Source organism: Pezoporus occidentalis, unplaced genomic scaffold (genome assembly GCF_034315485.1).
Source record: "Pezoporus occidentalis ecotype Australia unplaced genomic scaffold, CSIRO_AGI_Poc_V1 ctg276, whole genome shotgun sequence".
Lineage (NCBI taxonomy): Eukaryota > Metazoa > Chordata > Aves > Psittaciformes > Psittacidae > Pezoporus > Pezoporus occidentalis.
In genome coordinates, this window is record NW_026914675.1 from 294,077 (window position 1) to 309,900 (window position 15,824).

The following is a 15,824-nucleotide window of genomic DNA, read 5'->3' on the forward strand; positions in this document are numbered from 1 at the left end:
GAAAGGTCAGATGTGAGGCTGCCATTCACTGCGGCTGCAAAGAGCTCCTTTGTCCCCGCTCCGGCTCCTCCCGCCGCCCCCTGCCCGGCCTTTGGGCTCCTTTGATTCCCGGGATGCTCCGGTGGCAGGGCCGGTTTCTCCATGATTCCCAGCCTGGCTCCTCGCCCCCCCTCGCTCCGCGGGCGCTGCTGGGGAGGGAGCAAGAAGGGGAGCAGGAAGGCGGCAGCAGCACCCCAGGGCTTGGGGGAATTGTGCTCCCAGCTCTGCCTGAGAACCGGCCTCGGCCTCCGCTCGAGGCGTGACTGTGGGCAAGTCACTTCCCGGCCCCACGGCGCTTCCCAGCGGCTGCGGGGCCGAAGCTGGGCCATGGGGTTGAGCGGAGCTCCCGGCGTGGCTCTGCCAGGAGCAGGGCTCCGAGCCCGCGGGCATCAGCGAGGCTTTGCCAGGCATTGCCGGGTTACGGAAGGAACCGGACCCGCTCCCTCGCAGGCTCCTCCTGCCCCACGTCAGGCGCAGCAGAGCCCGGCTGCTCCCTTCCAGATGCGGCTCCGGAGCGAGGTCCGACCCCTTCCCTGCCAGAGCAGCCGCCGGTTGTGCAACCCCGCTCGCAGCCAGGGAAAATCCCTGCCTGGCCTCCGCAAGCTCCTCTTGCATCCCGGAGCATGTGAGCGGGCGCATCACCACCCATTGACATCCAGCGCCGAGGTCTGGCTCCGCAGCCCTCTGCCCTTACATGGACAGCCCCGAGCGAGCCAGGGGTCACGCCGACCGGCAGCAGGGATGGGGACACGGGAGGGAGCAGCAGTGCTCAGCCCAGGGCCAGCAGCACGCCAGGAGCCTGCAGAGCCTTGCCCGGGGCTCCATGGAGGTACCAGGGCAGTGCAGGACCGACTGAAGCCCTGCGGTTTTCACTAATGCCACCTGGGGCAAACCCAGCCCTCCCCATTGCCGTCCCTTCCCTGGGGTCCCTTCCCTTCTCCTCTGCTGCGTGAGGAGAAGATGGGAGAAGCGCCATCTCGGTGTAGGAGCAGCGTGATGCTGGCATCACACCCAGCTCTCCCCTGGCCATGGGACCCAGCTGCTCTGAGTCTCACTGGACCAAAGCTGCCCCCAGCCCCATCCCACACCAAACCGAGCCTCTCACGCTGTGCTGGCACCGGCTGGGAGCAAGGAGGCTGCTGCCGGGCTGGAGGGGTGGTGCAAGGTCCCCAGAGCCCTCCGGCCGGGGCCCCTCTTCTGAAAGAGCCCGGAGCAGTCGTGCTGAAAACATGACCTCAGCTGAGGCCAGTGCAAAGGGTAAAACACTCCCGAGCTGCACGGGGATGGAGAAGGCCCCTGGGCTCCTGGTCAGGGGCACTAGCGGGGCTCGGAGCCCTGCTCCTGGCAGAACCACGCTGGGGGCTCCACTCAACCCCATGGCCCAGCTTCGGCCCCGCAGCCGTTGGGAAGCGCCATGGGGCCGGGAAGTGACTTGCCCACAGTCATGCCTCGAGCGGCGTGGGGCGAGGGACCTCAGCCCGGGGGCTCAGCGGGGGCTCCCGGGGCCGGCCGTGGGGTTGTGCCCATCGTCACCCCATCGCGGGGGCACATCCCGAGGCAGGATGCTGGGATCCGGGTCCACAGGACGGGATGTGGCAGCGGGAAGGAGGAGAGCTGGGGGGGACGTATCCCTCATGGCACACGCTGTCACCGTGCTCCCCACACATCCCCATCCCCGCTGCCTCGAGGCTGTAGGGCCCAGCGCTGCCTCAGTTTCCCTCCTGGCTCGCTGTGGGTGATGCCGGGCTGTGGGGTTTGGGGAGCGGAGATGAAAGGAGCCACATGACACAGACCTTCCCGTAACTCCGCTGCCAGACGGGGCTGCTGAGGAGGAGGAGGAGGAGGGTGGAGGAGGCAGACGGAGGGCTCAGGCGGGGATGGGTGGGTGCGGGAGGGACAGGGGGGCAGCACCCAGACTCCGGCTGCACCGAGCAAGGAGGGGGGGGGGGCACCCCCAAACCTTCCCCTCCCCATCTCAGTGCGGTCCAGCCCTGGGGACACACGGGCACATCAGCACCCGGACCGCCCCCCCCCCCCCCCAACCGACACCCGTCCCACCGAGCAGACCCCCGGTAACATCCCCCCCATCTCTCAGCGCGCCCCCCTCCCGCACTTACCCCCGCCCCCGGCCGCGGCCCCCCCCCCCCGCCGCCGCCGCCCCGCCCGGTGATTCACGCCGCCCCGCCGCTTTATAACGCCGCCGGCCCCGCCGCCGCCTCACAGGCAACAGGTCGCCGGAGCGTCCCGGCCCGGTCCCGGTCCCGGTCCCGGTCCCGCCGCCCCGGCCCGGCCATGCCGCTGCGGCTGGCGCTCTGCCTGCTCGCCCTCTGCAGCCCCGCCGCCGCCGCGCACGGTAAGTGCCGCCCCGAAGGGGGGGGATGGGGGGGTGTCTTGGTCCGTGGGAGAGGGGCACCGGAGCAGCCGCTCCCCGCCCCGAGCCGTCGGTGCCGCCGCTCCCCGCCGCGCTGGCAGGTGCTCGGGGCAGGGACGGCCCGGTCCGGTGTGCCGGCGCCGTTACCGGGCTGCGTCCCGTTCCCCCCCCCCCGGGTGCCGCCGCCCCGGGCTGGGCTCTCGGCCGTAGGATCCCGTTTTACCGGGAGGCGCTCGGGTGGGTGCTGGGCGCTGGCGGAGCAGCGGGAGCAGGTCCCCGGTGGTGCCACCCGGTGGCTCCGGTCCGCGCTGTGTCCCTTCACCCGGCTGGTCCCGGAGGGTGCCCCGGGGGTCCCGCTGCCACTTCTCGTCCTGTGGTGCTGGACCCCGGCATCCCCCCCCGGGATGTGCCCTGCGATGGGGTGATGATGGGCACAACCCCATGGCCGGCCCCGGGAGCCCCCGCTGAGCCCCCGGGCTGGGGTCCCTCGCCCCAGGCCCACCGGGAGCAGCGTGATCTGGGTGTGGAGTTTGCAGCTCAAACCCCTCCCGGTTCAGCTGACGGCGCTCCCAGCTCTCGGGGCTGTGCGGGAGCTGCTCCATCCCCGTGCCCAGGCTGTCCCGGACCCTGCTGCGGGGATCCCAAAGCTCATCCCAGCGGAGCCGTGGTCACTGCAGCCAGGGGCGGCTCTCCTGCAGCAGTGCTCGAGTTTCCATTCTCACATCCCATGGCCACCTTGCTCCCTTGCAGGGAGGGTGGCTCCATCCCCCTGCTCAGGGAATGTCCCCTGTTGGTGTCCCCGCTCCCCAGCGTGGTTCAGGACATGGTGGGTGCACCCCAGAGAGCAGGGGTGCATGGAGCTGTCCCAGTACGGGTGGGATCGCTCTGTGTGTGCCTGTTCCCGTGTGTATGGGACAAGCAGGGTTCCGGAGTCAGGATGCGGCTCCCAGGGAGCTTGGACCATGGGGGAGCTGGAGCCATGGGTGTTCTAGGGGGAAAACTGGCTTGAAAGAGTGATGAGACAAACCCACTGATGGCAGAGGTGTCGGCCTGGCTGATGCTTCCAGAGGTGTCCAGGCCACTGGTTCTGCAGCCTGAGGGTTTTGCTCCATCCATGGCTGCCCCATGGTGCTGGGGCCCTCACGTGCTTTTGGCTGAACCAAAACGGGGTGCATGGGAGGGAGCGGGGGGTCAGCAGTCCCAAGGTGAGTGCAGGCTCTGCTTTGTGGGGAGCGACTGCAGCCCGGCACGGGCAGGAGCCATCCCTTCCCCCTTGCTCCCTCCCATCTTCAGCCGTTGAACAAACCTCAAACTGCAGCTAATGAGAGCAGGAACCCAAATAAGCATCAGAAGAGGCTGGTTTGCAGGGGCGGAAATCGCAGAGGAATCACTCACAACAAAAACCTCTGGCTGCCGGGTCCGGGGGGTGAAGGAACAAACAGGCTTTTGACTCACAGGGATCTGATGCCGCTGGGCTGGCCCCAGCCCAAGGGCTGTGTCAAGTGCCCCGTTCTCCGGCCGGTGCCTCGGATGCTGCTTGCAGAGGCTGTGGGTGTTGATGCTCCATCCCGCTGTGGGGGGCCGCTGGTGCGTGTGGGGGGATCCAGCCTGCACAGTGTGGGCACCCTCTGGGGCTGGAGCATCCCCACTGCAGGGAGGGCGAGCTGCAAGCCCAGACCCTGGCCATCTCCCAGAGCATCACTGGGAGCACTGAGATAACTGGGGTGTCCCTGCAGTCCTGGTGCTGTGTTTGGAGCCTGCTGGCTGCCAGGAGCACAGGCTTTGGGGTGTCAGCGCTGCCAGGCTGTGCCAGGGTCCATGGGGACATCCTTGTGCACCAGGGGAGATGGGAGCCAGCCTGGCACAGCAGGGACCCCTCACTCTCTGCCCTGTCCGCAGGTGGGATCTGCTGGCTGCAGCAGGGGAAGGAGGCCAAGTGCACCATGATCCTGAAGACGGGAGTGACGTGGGAGGAATGCTGTGCCAATGGCAATGTGGACGTCGCCTGGTCTAACTACACCTACCCAGGCAACAAGATCAGCTTGCTGGGCTTCCTGGGGCTGGTGACCTGCCACCCCTGCAAAGGTGAGTGGGGCCGAGCTCTGCCTGGGGTGTGTGTGGGGGGGATGCTCAAAGGATGCTCTGGGTGAAGCAGCAGCAATGGGGCTGGGCTGCCCTGGTACCCTCCTTCAGGGACCACTGCCCCCATGCCCCTGCTGTGGGTCGGATGCTGCCATGGGGCCAGGGCTCCCGGGACAGCCTCCGTGCCCCGGCCCCTTTCATTTTGTGCGTAGTTTTGTTGTTCTCTATGGAGTGGGATGTGTGACCTGGCTCTTGGCTATGGGGCGATGAGTCAAGGAACTGAGCTGGGGCTCCGTGGTCCCAGGTTAACTCATTGTGGCGGGGGCCTCCCACCCCCTGTCCCTGCCAGGGCTGCTCAGAGGGAACCTTCCTAAGGTTCATTTGTAAAGGGGGAGGAAAAAAAAAGCTCTGTTTCTTCCCCTCCGCTCCCCCTTCCCGCTCCCAGCGCGTGTGTGTGGAATGGCTTTATGTAACGGGCAGTTCCAGCAGTGGAAACTCTCCAGCTGTGAGTTCCAGCCCCGCCAGATGTTTTGGCGTGCGCCGGAGGCACGGATCCCCCAGTCGCAATTGCGTGGCCATGTGAGAACACGCTCGAGGACCTGCTGACCGCAGGAGGCAGGAGCAGGTCTTTGGGAGGTCAGGTTGGGATTTGTTTAAAGGAAGGAGGGGGGGGGAAGGAAAAGGGTTCTGAAGGAAACGGCTTCTTCCAGCTCCTCTGCAGCCCCAGCTGCTCCTCAGCCCGGTCCTGGCTCGGGGCTGTGCCCTGTGCATGCATGGACTGAGTGGGATCAGGTTGGTGGGTGCTGGGAGCACTGGGACCCTCTCCAAGGGCTGGTCATGGAGCATGGTCCCCCCCTGTGCTGGGGCAGAGGGACACGATGGGGGGGTGTCTGCGGCTCCCGGGGATCACTGGGGCTTTGGAAGCCCCGGCTGGCACGTGCACCGCATCCCCCCCCCCCCCTGCCGAGCGCCCCATCCAGATGGAGCCGGTGCTGCTCCCCACCGGAGGCCTTGGAAAAGGGCGGATGAGCCGAGCTGTGCTCCCGCTCCCCGGGCTCTTGGGGCCTGGCGAGGTTACTCCAGGATACAGCGGGCTGCAGGCACCAGCCCCGCGCCAGCAGCAGAGCCCTGCGGGAAGGTGCTGGCCGGGTCCCGGGGGGCTCTGCAATGGGTTGGGAGGCGGAATTCCTGGCTCCAGCTGCTGGGGACACGGTGTCCCCCGCTCCAGGACCAGGAGTCGGGGTCAGGGATGCTCCAGCTGCCTCCCTCCCGTGCTGATGGTTGGATCCTGCTGTGCCGGCAGCAGCATTCCCGCACGGAGGGTGCACTGGGGCACGGGGCCAGGCCCCTGTGTCTTGGGGTCTTGTCCCTGCAGCTCTCAGCAGAGATGCTGCCAGGGCTCAGCCTGTCCCTCTCCCCTTCCCTTGGACCAGCCCCAGCTATGGAAATCAGGGAACAAGCTGGGAAACTGTCTCCCACCAGGGAATTTCCCCCAGGGAGCGCAGGGCCAAGAAGACAGGGAATTTCCCCTTCCTCCTCCTCCTCCTCCTCCTCCTCCTCCTCCTCTCCCCTGTCTCCCAAAGTGACCCATCTCCTGCAGGGAAATCCCCCTCTGTACCTCCCAACAGCTCCCACACACACCCTGTCTGCGGGAATCCTTCCTCCTGGGGGGTGAATCCCCATCTCGGGAAGTTCCTCGGTGCTTCGTCTGGGTGCTGATGGGTGCCTGCACCCCCAGCTCCCATCACTGCCCGTGTCCCGGGGAGCTCAGAAGGCAAAGGGTCCCTTTGGGCTGTGTGCGGGGCAAGGGGCTTACGGAGCCTCCATCCCTGCCTTGGTCTTGGTGCTGAGCCCTTTGCCTCCCCCTGTGGAGCCACCAGCACCCGCGATGGGCCCCTCTCCATCCCTGCCGGAGTGGGCACGGCCCCGGGACCCCTTGAACCCGGCCCCCGAGCTGGCCGGGAGGTGACCCGGGGGGGGGGGGGGGGGACACGACGACGACAAAGCTGCCGCCTGTCTGGGGACCCCGCTCTTGTGTTCCAGTCACGGAGGCGCAGAGCGGAACAGGGCCGGGTATTGTGTGATGGCAGCGGCGTTCCCCATCGCCCAGACAACTCCCGAAGCCCAGATCCTGCTGGAGGAGCCGGGGCCTTGCGCACGGGGAGGTTTTTCCATTGCACAAGCAAATGAAAGGGCTCCTTCCAAAACACTCGGCACATGGAAGCGAGGAGCTGGTGCGGAGCGGAGCGCCAGGCTCCGGCTGGATGCGCTCCCGCCAACGACCTGCTCCTTGGAGCTGAGCAGATCCAGATGCTGCGTGTTGTGACCAGGGATTTGCCCCCCCCCCCCCCCCCCCCCGTCTTCTTTCCCGAGCGCTGATGCGGGGCCCCAATCCCTGTGGATCTGCCCCTGCAGGAGGCTGGGCAGGATGGATCCTTCCCGGATGCTGGCACCGCATCTTCCTCACGCTCTGCTCCCTTCTGTCCCCAGAGAGCTGCGAGGGGGTGGTGTGCGGCCCCGACAAGGTCTGCAAGATGAAGCACGGGCGTCCCCAGTGTGCCTGTGCCCCCGACTGCTCCAGCCTGCCCCGCAAGCTGCAGGTTTGCGGCTCCGACGGCTACACCTACCGCGACGAGTGCGACCTCCTGACAGCCAAGTGCAGGGACCACCCCGACCTCGAAGTCATGTACCAGGGCAAATGCAAAAGTAGGTCCGGTCGGGCCCCTTGTCCCTGCTTTAGCTCATCCTCTCCCTCCCTGTTCCCTCTGCTTCCCGTTCTCCCAGCTCCAAGCTCTGCCTGCATGGGAGGAGATGAAGAACGGCAGCGCGGGTCCCTGGGTGCCCCCCCTCCCGTTGTGTTGTGGTGATGTGGCCAGGCACATCCTTCCCTCTCCCACTGGGAATCCGGATCTCCCCATTCTCTCCACTGGGTCCTGCCCTGAGCACTGGCTGTTCCCATTGCCCCAGCACAGGGTCTGTACCCAGTGCCTGGCCATGCCCAGAGAGGGAAGCTCTGTCCTGGTGCAGAGCTCCTGGTGGGACACGGGCATCTCTTGGCTCTCATCCCTCAGCATCGCCCTCGCCGCGCTCCGAGCTGGCCCTGCCACCCGGTTGGGACGTGTGATGCTTCCAACAGCCCATCCATGCGATGGAGGCTTAACCTCGCCGCAGGCTGAGGAATAACAGTCCGTAAAATGTCACTTGCAAGCATCAAGCCCCTTTTTTGTTCCTTTGTGAAAGCGAGCAGCAATCCTCCCTGCCTGCCAAGAGCTGTCAGAATTATTATGGTTATTTTTGCCAGCCCTCCTCTCTGAAATGCTTTTGCCTGTCAAGCTCTGGCCTGCGCAGGGAAATGTGGGGCAAGAAATGTGAGTTGGGAGCTGCAGATGCCAAATCCCCTTCCAATCCGGCAGGGAAAGGAGGGAGGGCCTTGGGAAGTGTTCACAGCCACGGGGATGTGCTGAGCACACGCTGGGGTTTACTGTGGGATGGGGGCTACGCAAGCCCTGAGCTCTGTGCAGGGTCCAACGTGACCCTTCCCTGCTCGCGGCGCTGCCAGCCCGCTTGGAGCGGCTGCTGCTCCCGCTGCCAAGGCACCTGTGTGGGGCCGCTCACCCCAGCCAGGTCCCAATGGGCTCAGCCCCATGTGCTTGGCTCTGCAGTCAGATCTCGGCTCTGGATGGAGCCGTGCTCAAGGGCTGTGGGGCCAAGCGGTCCCTCACACCCCATCATCAGCTCCTGTCCTCTGAAGCAGTGGTGATGGGGGATGCTTGGGACCCTCCAGCCTTGGCTCCGTCCCCTGCTGAAGGCAGGAGGGGGCTCAAGCTGCCCGGGTTTCCCTGGGACGATGCCCGTGCCCCCCCCCCCCCCCCCAGCTCAGTGTGTGCTTCCCCACAGAGTCCTGCTCCAGCGTGGTGTGCCCCGGCACCCACACCTGCGTGGTGGACCAGACGGGCAGCGCCCACTGCGTGATGTGCCGGACGGCGCCTTGCCCCGAGCCCACCAGCCTGGACCATGCCCTCTGCGGCAACAACAACATCACCTACCCCTCGGCTTGCCACCTCCGGCGGGCCACTTGCCACCGCGGCCGCTCCATCGGCGTGCGCCACTACGGGAGCTGCTCGGGTGAGTGGGGTCCAGGGGGTGGTGGTTGTGTATGTGTGGGGGGCATTGGGCTCAGATCCCTCTCATCCCAGCATCTCCATCACCGCTTCTCCCCTTCTCCTGCTCTGTTTCCAGCTGCGGCCAAATTCTCTGCGGAGACGGACAACGTGGAAGAGAACTACGTGTGAATCCTCCCTCGCCACCGGACCCGGGAGACAGGGGCATTATGTGTATATTGTACAAACCATATACCTGATATTTATTAAGATAAAACCTTCCTTTATTTATACTTGTGTATGTTATGCAGCCGCAGGGGAGCAGGGCAGGGGGCTCCCGGAGCGATTCCGAGCCGCACTGGGGATGCTCCAGCACCCGGTACCCATGGGGGTGTTGGTGCTGCTGTGCATTGGGCTCCCCCCCCCCCCCCCTTGTGTCCTTGGCTGCCAGCCCTGGGCCTATTTATTTTTGGATGGAATTCTCAGTACTGTGCTGACGTTCCTGGCCGGGACCTTGAGGTCCAGAGGGAATCGGCGCTTTCGCCTTCCCAGCTGCCAGTGGCAGGAAGGGCAGCACGGTGCTGCAGAGGATTGGAGATGGGTCGATGTGTAATTATACATATATACATATATATATATATATATGTATGTAAGTTTATCCTAAGGTTTTATCATGTGTATGTTAAAACAGATTTTAGTTGAAGCTTTCCTGGTCCCTTCCAGCCCAGGCTCCCACCCATCCTTGGAGGCGATGCTGGTGTGATGATGGCCGCACCATCATGGGCCATGGCAGCCCTGACCGGGGGGCACAACCGTCCCCTTGAGCTCCCCACCCTGCAGTGCCCTCACCCAGAGCCCATCGCCCGGGTCCAGTTTCCCCTCCCTCCCTCCATCCCATGACAGTGCTTGGCTCCCAGAGCCGCTGTGGGGTGGCCGTGGGGAGCGTGGCTTGACAAAGGGGGACAGGAGGAGCCGATGGCCCTGCCTGGCACCCCCCCCCCGGGCACCCCCTGCTCTGTTGACTGCCCTGTCAACACCCTCTGTATTTATTTTTACTACTTCTCTCATGTTGTGTGTTGTCACCTGTGTAAATAACATCTCTGACACTGAAAAGCTATTGCCTTTATATAAATATCATATATATATTTTATATATATATATATATAAAATACCCTATTTTCTATTTTTGTATGGTTGCATTCCGATTCCTGCAGCAGACACTCTGGGAACACCCCCATTTCCTCCTCGGCAGCGTTAGGGGCATTTTACAGCTCTGTTACCGTTTGGCTTATCATTAAAACCCGGAATAAACGGTGCCGTGGGTCCGGTTCTGTTCAGTGGGTTCTGGGGCCGCAGGAGGTGGCTGCATCCCCCAGGGCTGCGCTGCTGCAGCATCACTGCGAGCTCCTTTGCTGGGATGGGGATGGTTGAGAGCCCCCGCTCCCACTTGGCTCCAAGTGTTGGATGTTTCCAGCCCGGCTGAGGCCGTTCCCTGCAGTGGGAGGAAAGGGAAGAGCCAGCAGCCAGGCAGATAAATCTGTTCCCAATATCAGGCCGTGCCGTGAGGGTTTGGTATTTCACAAAACAATTCCTGCACGTAATTGGGTCCTGATGTGCGGCGCTTCCCCACCGCGGGAGCCCAGGCAGCAGCCAGTGGCTTGGCACCGGCAGCTCAACGGCAGCCGCATCCCCTGTGCTGGGGGACAGCACGATGCAGCCCCCCCCCCCCCGCCTGGGCTGGGGGTCCCAAACTGAGGCACTGTGGGGCACTGAGGGGGAATGAGACCTTCGCTCCTGGGCCAGCACCCTCAGCCCTCCCTGGGGTCCGGTGCTGAGCATCGCACAGGATCCAGCCCAGGCTGCAGCCACTGCTTGAACCCCGCATCTCCTGCACCCCGGCGCTGAGCTGAAGCCTGACCAGGCAGCAGCATCGCAACCACCAGGCAGGGGGCTCTCCTTGCAGCCCCTCTCTACCCACCCCGCTCAGCGATGCCCGGTCTGCGTTTGGGAACGGGTGTAAAGACGCTGCCAAAACGCTGCCCAGGGCTTCCCCTGGCGCCAGCACCCGCGGCACGTGGTGGTGTGTGTGGCCTGAGCTCCTCCGAGCCCGCCCCAGCGCCTTCCTCCCCGGGGCGGCTTCCTCATCCTCGGCCTTTCGGTGCCCGGAGCGCCGGTGCCTGGCCCCGCGCCGAGCCCCGCGGGCACGGGCTGCGGCAGCGACGTCAGCTCCTGCCGATGAGCGGGAGATTTCGGCTTCCAAAACACGGCCGTGAGTCAGGCGCCTCCTTCCCGAAGGATTTTGGGTGGTCTGGGACAAGCCGGGACAGGCGCCGGCTCTCCAGGCTTCCCGGCAGCACACAGAAGCCCTGCCCCGGCATCCCGGAGTGGGGCAGAGGGGTTCTGCCCCATGCTTCTGGGACCCCCACAGGGCTTCCTTGGAGGCTGACAGCTTGGCAGGGGTCTGTCCTCTGCTGGGCGTCCCCAAAGCCATGGATGCTCGTGGTTGTGGTCCCCTGATCCCATGCATGCAGCGGGGAGCGGAGATTGCAACAGGAGGGGATGGGGCAGCCAAAGCTTCCCGGTGCGGTGAGCGCAGGGAGCCGATGGTGAGGGTCGGTCTGGGGACCTCTCAGCCCAGGCCTGGCCTTCATCCTCTCCTCCCTGGCAGAGCCCCTGGGGGCTGTGGCACGGCTGGTGTCAGATGCTGCGGTCACTGCAGCCTCGTGCGGGGACCTCGTGCCCGCGGCGTGCCAGCAATTTGCGGCCACATCAAACCAGGAGCAGGGAATGTCCCTGGAGACGCTGGCGATGCCGCACGCTGAGGCCTGGCAGCAGCTCAGCGCACGTTCCCCCCTGGTCCCTGTGCCCACAGTCACGCCAGTGCCCCCGTGGGGAGCACCCGGCTGCGTGCCCCAGCGTGCCGGCACCCCGCGGGCTCTGCCAGTGCAGCGGGCGGCCGGAGCCCATCATCTGCCCCCGGGGGCTCTGTGGTTCCCCTGTTTGGGGGGTCCCGCACCGCGGTGGGGAGGGTGTGGAGTGAGACGGGACGGGACAAGACGAGACGGGATGGGGTGAGACGGGGTGGGATGGGATGGGGAGCCCCACCCCGGCAGTGGGGCAGCCTCAGCGCTGCTGGGGATGCTCTGTGGGGCAGCAGTGAATGGATGCGGGTTTTGGCTCCTCTGGTCGTGAGTGGGTTCCTCCTTCCTCCTGCAGCCCCTGCTCCATTCACCCCAGTCCAGGACAAGCCCAGGGTCTGGAACCCAAAGGGGAGCAGTGGGACAGCCAGAGAGGGGGTTGTAGTGGGTAGGGGAAGGACAGGAGAAGGGAAAGCCTGGAAAAACCAGCCCCCAATGAGACAGGCAGCAGCCGCCTGGGCACTGCTGGGCAGAAGCAGTAGCCCCAGTCCAACCTCCTGGGCTCCCCATCACATCCCTGGTGGGGAGCAAAGGAGCTCCCCTTCTCCAGAGCTTGGGGGGTAGAGGGAAGGTGAATGGAGAGAGGTCTGGGACCAGGGTTTTATTGAGGAAGGCAAATTCGCAGCTGCAAGAGGCCGAGTGAGGTGCTGGGGCTGGGGCAGCCGGGCTCCCATCCCCAACAGGCAGACTCAGGCTGAGCATCAGCTCCCAAACCCCCTTGGGACAGGGGACCTGGGAGTCCTGGTGCTCTTCTCCCCTCCCAGGAGCTGCCAAGCAGCTTTCCCCACGGCCCCAGGCCCCCTCTCAGCCCCACTAGGGCTTCAGCCGCCCTTCTGATGGCAATGCCCTTGCACGGTGCGATGCACCCAGTCGATGTAGTTGGAGATCTTGGTGTAGATGTCGGGGTACCGGCGGTCCCCACACCTCTGCCCGGAGAACGAGACGATGCCGTAAACCTTGTTCTTGAAGATCAGGGGTCCCCCGGAGTCCCCCTGCAAAGCACAAGGGGTGGGAAGGGGACGAGGGGGTCTCCTGGAGGGGGTTGTTTGGGGGGTCTCGATGCCGGCACCGCACTCACCGCGCAGACACCCTGCAGCGTGGCGTTGCGGCTCGCCCCGCACATCATGTTGGATGAGACCTTGCCTCGCCACAGCGTCCGGCACAGGCTCCGCTTGACGATGGTGGTGCCGGTCTCCATGAGCTCGGTGGGCCGGTCGCCGTAGTTGGACGTGTCCCCCCAGCCCAGCACGAAGCAGACGGTGCCGGGCTTCAGGTCGATGTGCGGAGGGGGCAGGCGGATCCGCTTCACGTACCGGTTCAGCGTGGCCGACCTGTTGAGCTGGGGACACGGGTGGCTTTGCTGCTATGGCGGAGCCCCACGTCCCATCGCGCCCCATCCCATTCCCACCCCAGCTCCTTGCTCATGCTGAGCCCCACAACGTTGCCAGCCCTTCATTGGTCCCAGTGTGCTCGGAGCGAAGGGAGGGAGGGAGGGAGGGAGGTTGGTCCTCATCCGCCTCCATCGCACCCCATGGCGTGGCCCTGCTTCTCCGGAGAAGCACTGACATCTAGTGTCGGCTCGGTCTTGCATGGGGCACCCCCAGGCCCCCCCCAGCCCGGGCCTCACCTTGAGCATGCGGATGTCGTTGTCCACCGAGCGGGGGTTATAGTGCGGGTGGGCGATGGACTCGGCGATGCTGAAGACCTGCTGGGACCCCTCGGGCTCCTGCAGCCGGTGGGCGCCCAGCACCACGCGCACCGAGGGGTTGCGCCTGCAGTGGAGGGGCCCTGAGCGGGTGCTGCTGTGGCTGGGGGGCGGGGGGGGTGGGGGGGGAGCAGGGAGCCTTGAGGGGTGCATGGGTGGGTGGGAATGATGGAATAGAAAGATGGAGTGGTTTGGGGTGAAGGGAGCTTAAAGCTCCTCCAGCTCCAACCCCTGCCACGGGCAGGGACCCCTTCCACTGGAGCAGCTTGCTCCAAGTCCCTGTGTCCAACCTGGCCTTGAACACTGCCAGGGATGGGGCAGCCACAGCTTCTCTGGGCACCCTGTGCAGCGACTCAGCACCCTCACAGGGAAGAGCTTCTGCTTTATCTCCAACCTAAACTTGCCCTGTTTCGGTTTAAACCCATCACCCCTCATCCTGTCCCTCCAGGGCTGCATCTGGGATGGGGGTGGCTGTTTGTGCTGTGCCCCGGGGTGGGGATTGGGATGTGCGTGCCCCCCAGTGGGACCATAGCTCACCGGGGAATGAGGCAGTGGGCTGCTGTCATCACCCACTTGGGCCACACCAGGAAGCCCCCACACACGTGCTGCCCGTCCATCTGGATGGAGGCGATGAAGGGCCGGGAGTGGGGGGGCACCACCTTTCCCCCGATGATCCGGCTCCCCTGGGTGCCTGGGGGGGGGGGGGAGTGCAGGCAGTCACTGGCTGCTAGGGTGTCCTGTGCCCCCCCCCCCCCGCAGTGCTCTGGCCCGGGGTCTCCATCTCCCACCCCACAGCCTCCTCAGCCCCAGCTCCCCCTTTACCTGCTGGGGCCAGGAGCAGGATGGAGCCTCCCAGGCTAAGGATGAAGAGCCCAACCGTGACCATGCTGGTGCAGAGCAGGTCACTGCCACCTCCTGTGGGGCCGCTCAGGATGGGGGGGGTGCTTAAATACTTCTGGGTGCCAGCGGGTATCTCCCTCCTGCTTCTTCCTCTCTGGGTGTTGCTGCTTTGTGCAATGCTGTGGGTGGGGGGCACAGGCGCTGCAATGGTGCCTCAGGGGTAGGTGCAGCTTCACCCCGGGGCAGGGACTGTGCGTGTACCGGGGTGGGTGTATGGGGGGGGGGGGGTGAACCCCACTGCTGCAGCCGGGAGCTCTGGCCCCAGCAGTGGGCACATTTCCTAACGGGCTGCGGTCGGAGCCTGGCTCGGGGCTTCCTGTGTCAGTTTGCCAGCGTTTGCCCAACGCGTTGGGAAACAGGAGCAGTGAGGGGGGACCCGGGCTCCCCCTTTTCCATCCTCTCCCCGGTTGCATCTTCAGGGCCGGGTGCTGAGGCCACGGAGGTGCAACGGGAGCCATGAGAGTGGCCTCCGGCAGCGGCAGTGCCCCGGGGGGAGACCCCCCTGTGGTGCTGGGGGGGAGCCAAAAGGAGGTGTCCGGGACAAGGACCAGGTCACTGCGCAGCCGGGACCCGCTGTGGGGCTCCCCCCCCCCCCGCACCCCAAAAGCAGCCGCGCCCCGAGGCCGGGTGAGGGGCGGCGGCAGTGGCGGGCCGCGCCCGGCAGACGGAGCTGTGCGGGCGGCGCGGGAGGCGGGAGCACCGGCGCGGCCCCGACATCCCTGCGCATCCCGCAGCCCCACCGGGGATGCCGCCGCCCGCCGGGCCCTGAGCGCCGGGACGCCGGCGGCCGCCGGCCCCGCTCCGCCTCGCCCCGTCCGGCCCCGAGCCCAGCGGAGCCGCCGCCCAGCCCGCACGGAAAATGGAGTGAGTACCGGCCGGGCTCCGCAGCGATGAGGTGGGAGGGCGGGCGGGCGGGGGGGGGTCCCCCCGAGTGCCAGGGCCCGGGACCCCGCACCGGGGCTGCGGGACCCCCGCACCGCGCTCTCACCGAGCTCACACCGGGGCCTCATATCCCGTCAATGCAGGAGCTCGGGAGCATGAAACCGGGGGGTCGTCCCCGTCGTCCTCCCCCCAATCCTGGGGACTCAGAACCCCAACACCGGGGCCTCGCAGCCCCCCGGTACCGGGGCTCGAGACCCCCCCCCCCACCGGGCCCTCATTGCCCCCCCGGTGCTGCTCGGGTCCTTGCCCGGGGGTGCCGCAGCTCCGGCTCGGGGTGCAGCGGCGGAGGCCCCGGTGTGGAGCGGGGGCTGCGGGGGGGGGGCGTCTCCGCTGGCAGCGGTGCGGGAAGCGGGGGGGGGTGGGGGTGTGGGAGGGGCGTTTATTTTTGTGTTTTGAACCTGTTGTTGCCGCTGCGGGACCGCGGAGCCCCCCCCGCACCCCCGGCCCTGCGCCGCGGCTGCTGCTGTGCGGGGTCCCGAGGGACGGACGGGTGCTCTCCGTACCCCGGCCTCGTCCTTTGTGTGCTGCGGTGGGGCCCTGCCGGCTGGGTCGGTGCCTGCAGGCGGGCTCAGAGCCGCGCATGGGGCTTTGCGGGTGATGGAGGGAGCAGGTGGAGGCCGGTGGTTGGGATCCATCCTGCCCCGCACTGGGTTTGCCCCACGGGGACTGGTGGTGCTGGGAGAACGCGGGGCTGGGCGGCTGCTCACGGCGCTGGGTGCCAGCAGCCGTGTCTCACCGAGGCCTTTCCTTCCCTCCCATGCTTTGGT

At 66.1% G+C, this 15,824-nt stretch overlaps 2 protein-coding genes across 2 annotated transcripts; one reads left to right on the forward strand and one right to left on the reverse strand.

Moving 5' to 3' along the window:
- The first annotated feature begins 2,240 nt into the window (after positions 1-2,240).
- On the forward strand, positions 2,241-8,883 carry FSTL3 (follistatin like 3). Its single transcript, XM_062625055.1, has 5 exons — positions 2,241-2,392; positions 4,310-4,495; positions 6,983-7,198; positions 8,390-8,617; positions 8,732-8,883. The coding sequence occupies exons 1-5, from the start codon at positions 2,332-2,334 to the stop codon at positions 8,782-8,784; spliced, it is 744 nt and encodes a 247-aa protein (XP_062481039.1). The 5' UTR covers positions 2,241-2,331; the 3' UTR covers positions 8,785-8,883.
- Positions 8,884-12,104: 3,221 nt separating this feature from the next.
- On the reverse strand, positions 12,105-14,274 carry PRSS57 (serine protease 57). The gene is made up of 5 exons (XM_062625107.1): positions 14,038-14,274; positions 13,753-13,906; positions 13,138-13,282; positions 12,589-12,849; positions 12,105-12,502 (listed from the first exon to the last, which is right to left on the reverse strand). Exons 1-5 carry the CDS (start codon positions 14,099-14,101, stop codon positions 12,332-12,334), a joined length of 795 nt encoding a protein of 264 aa, XP_062481091.1. The 5' UTR covers positions 14,102-14,274; the 3' UTR covers positions 12,105-12,331.
- Between the last annotated feature and the right edge of the window lie 1,550 nt (positions 14,275-15,824).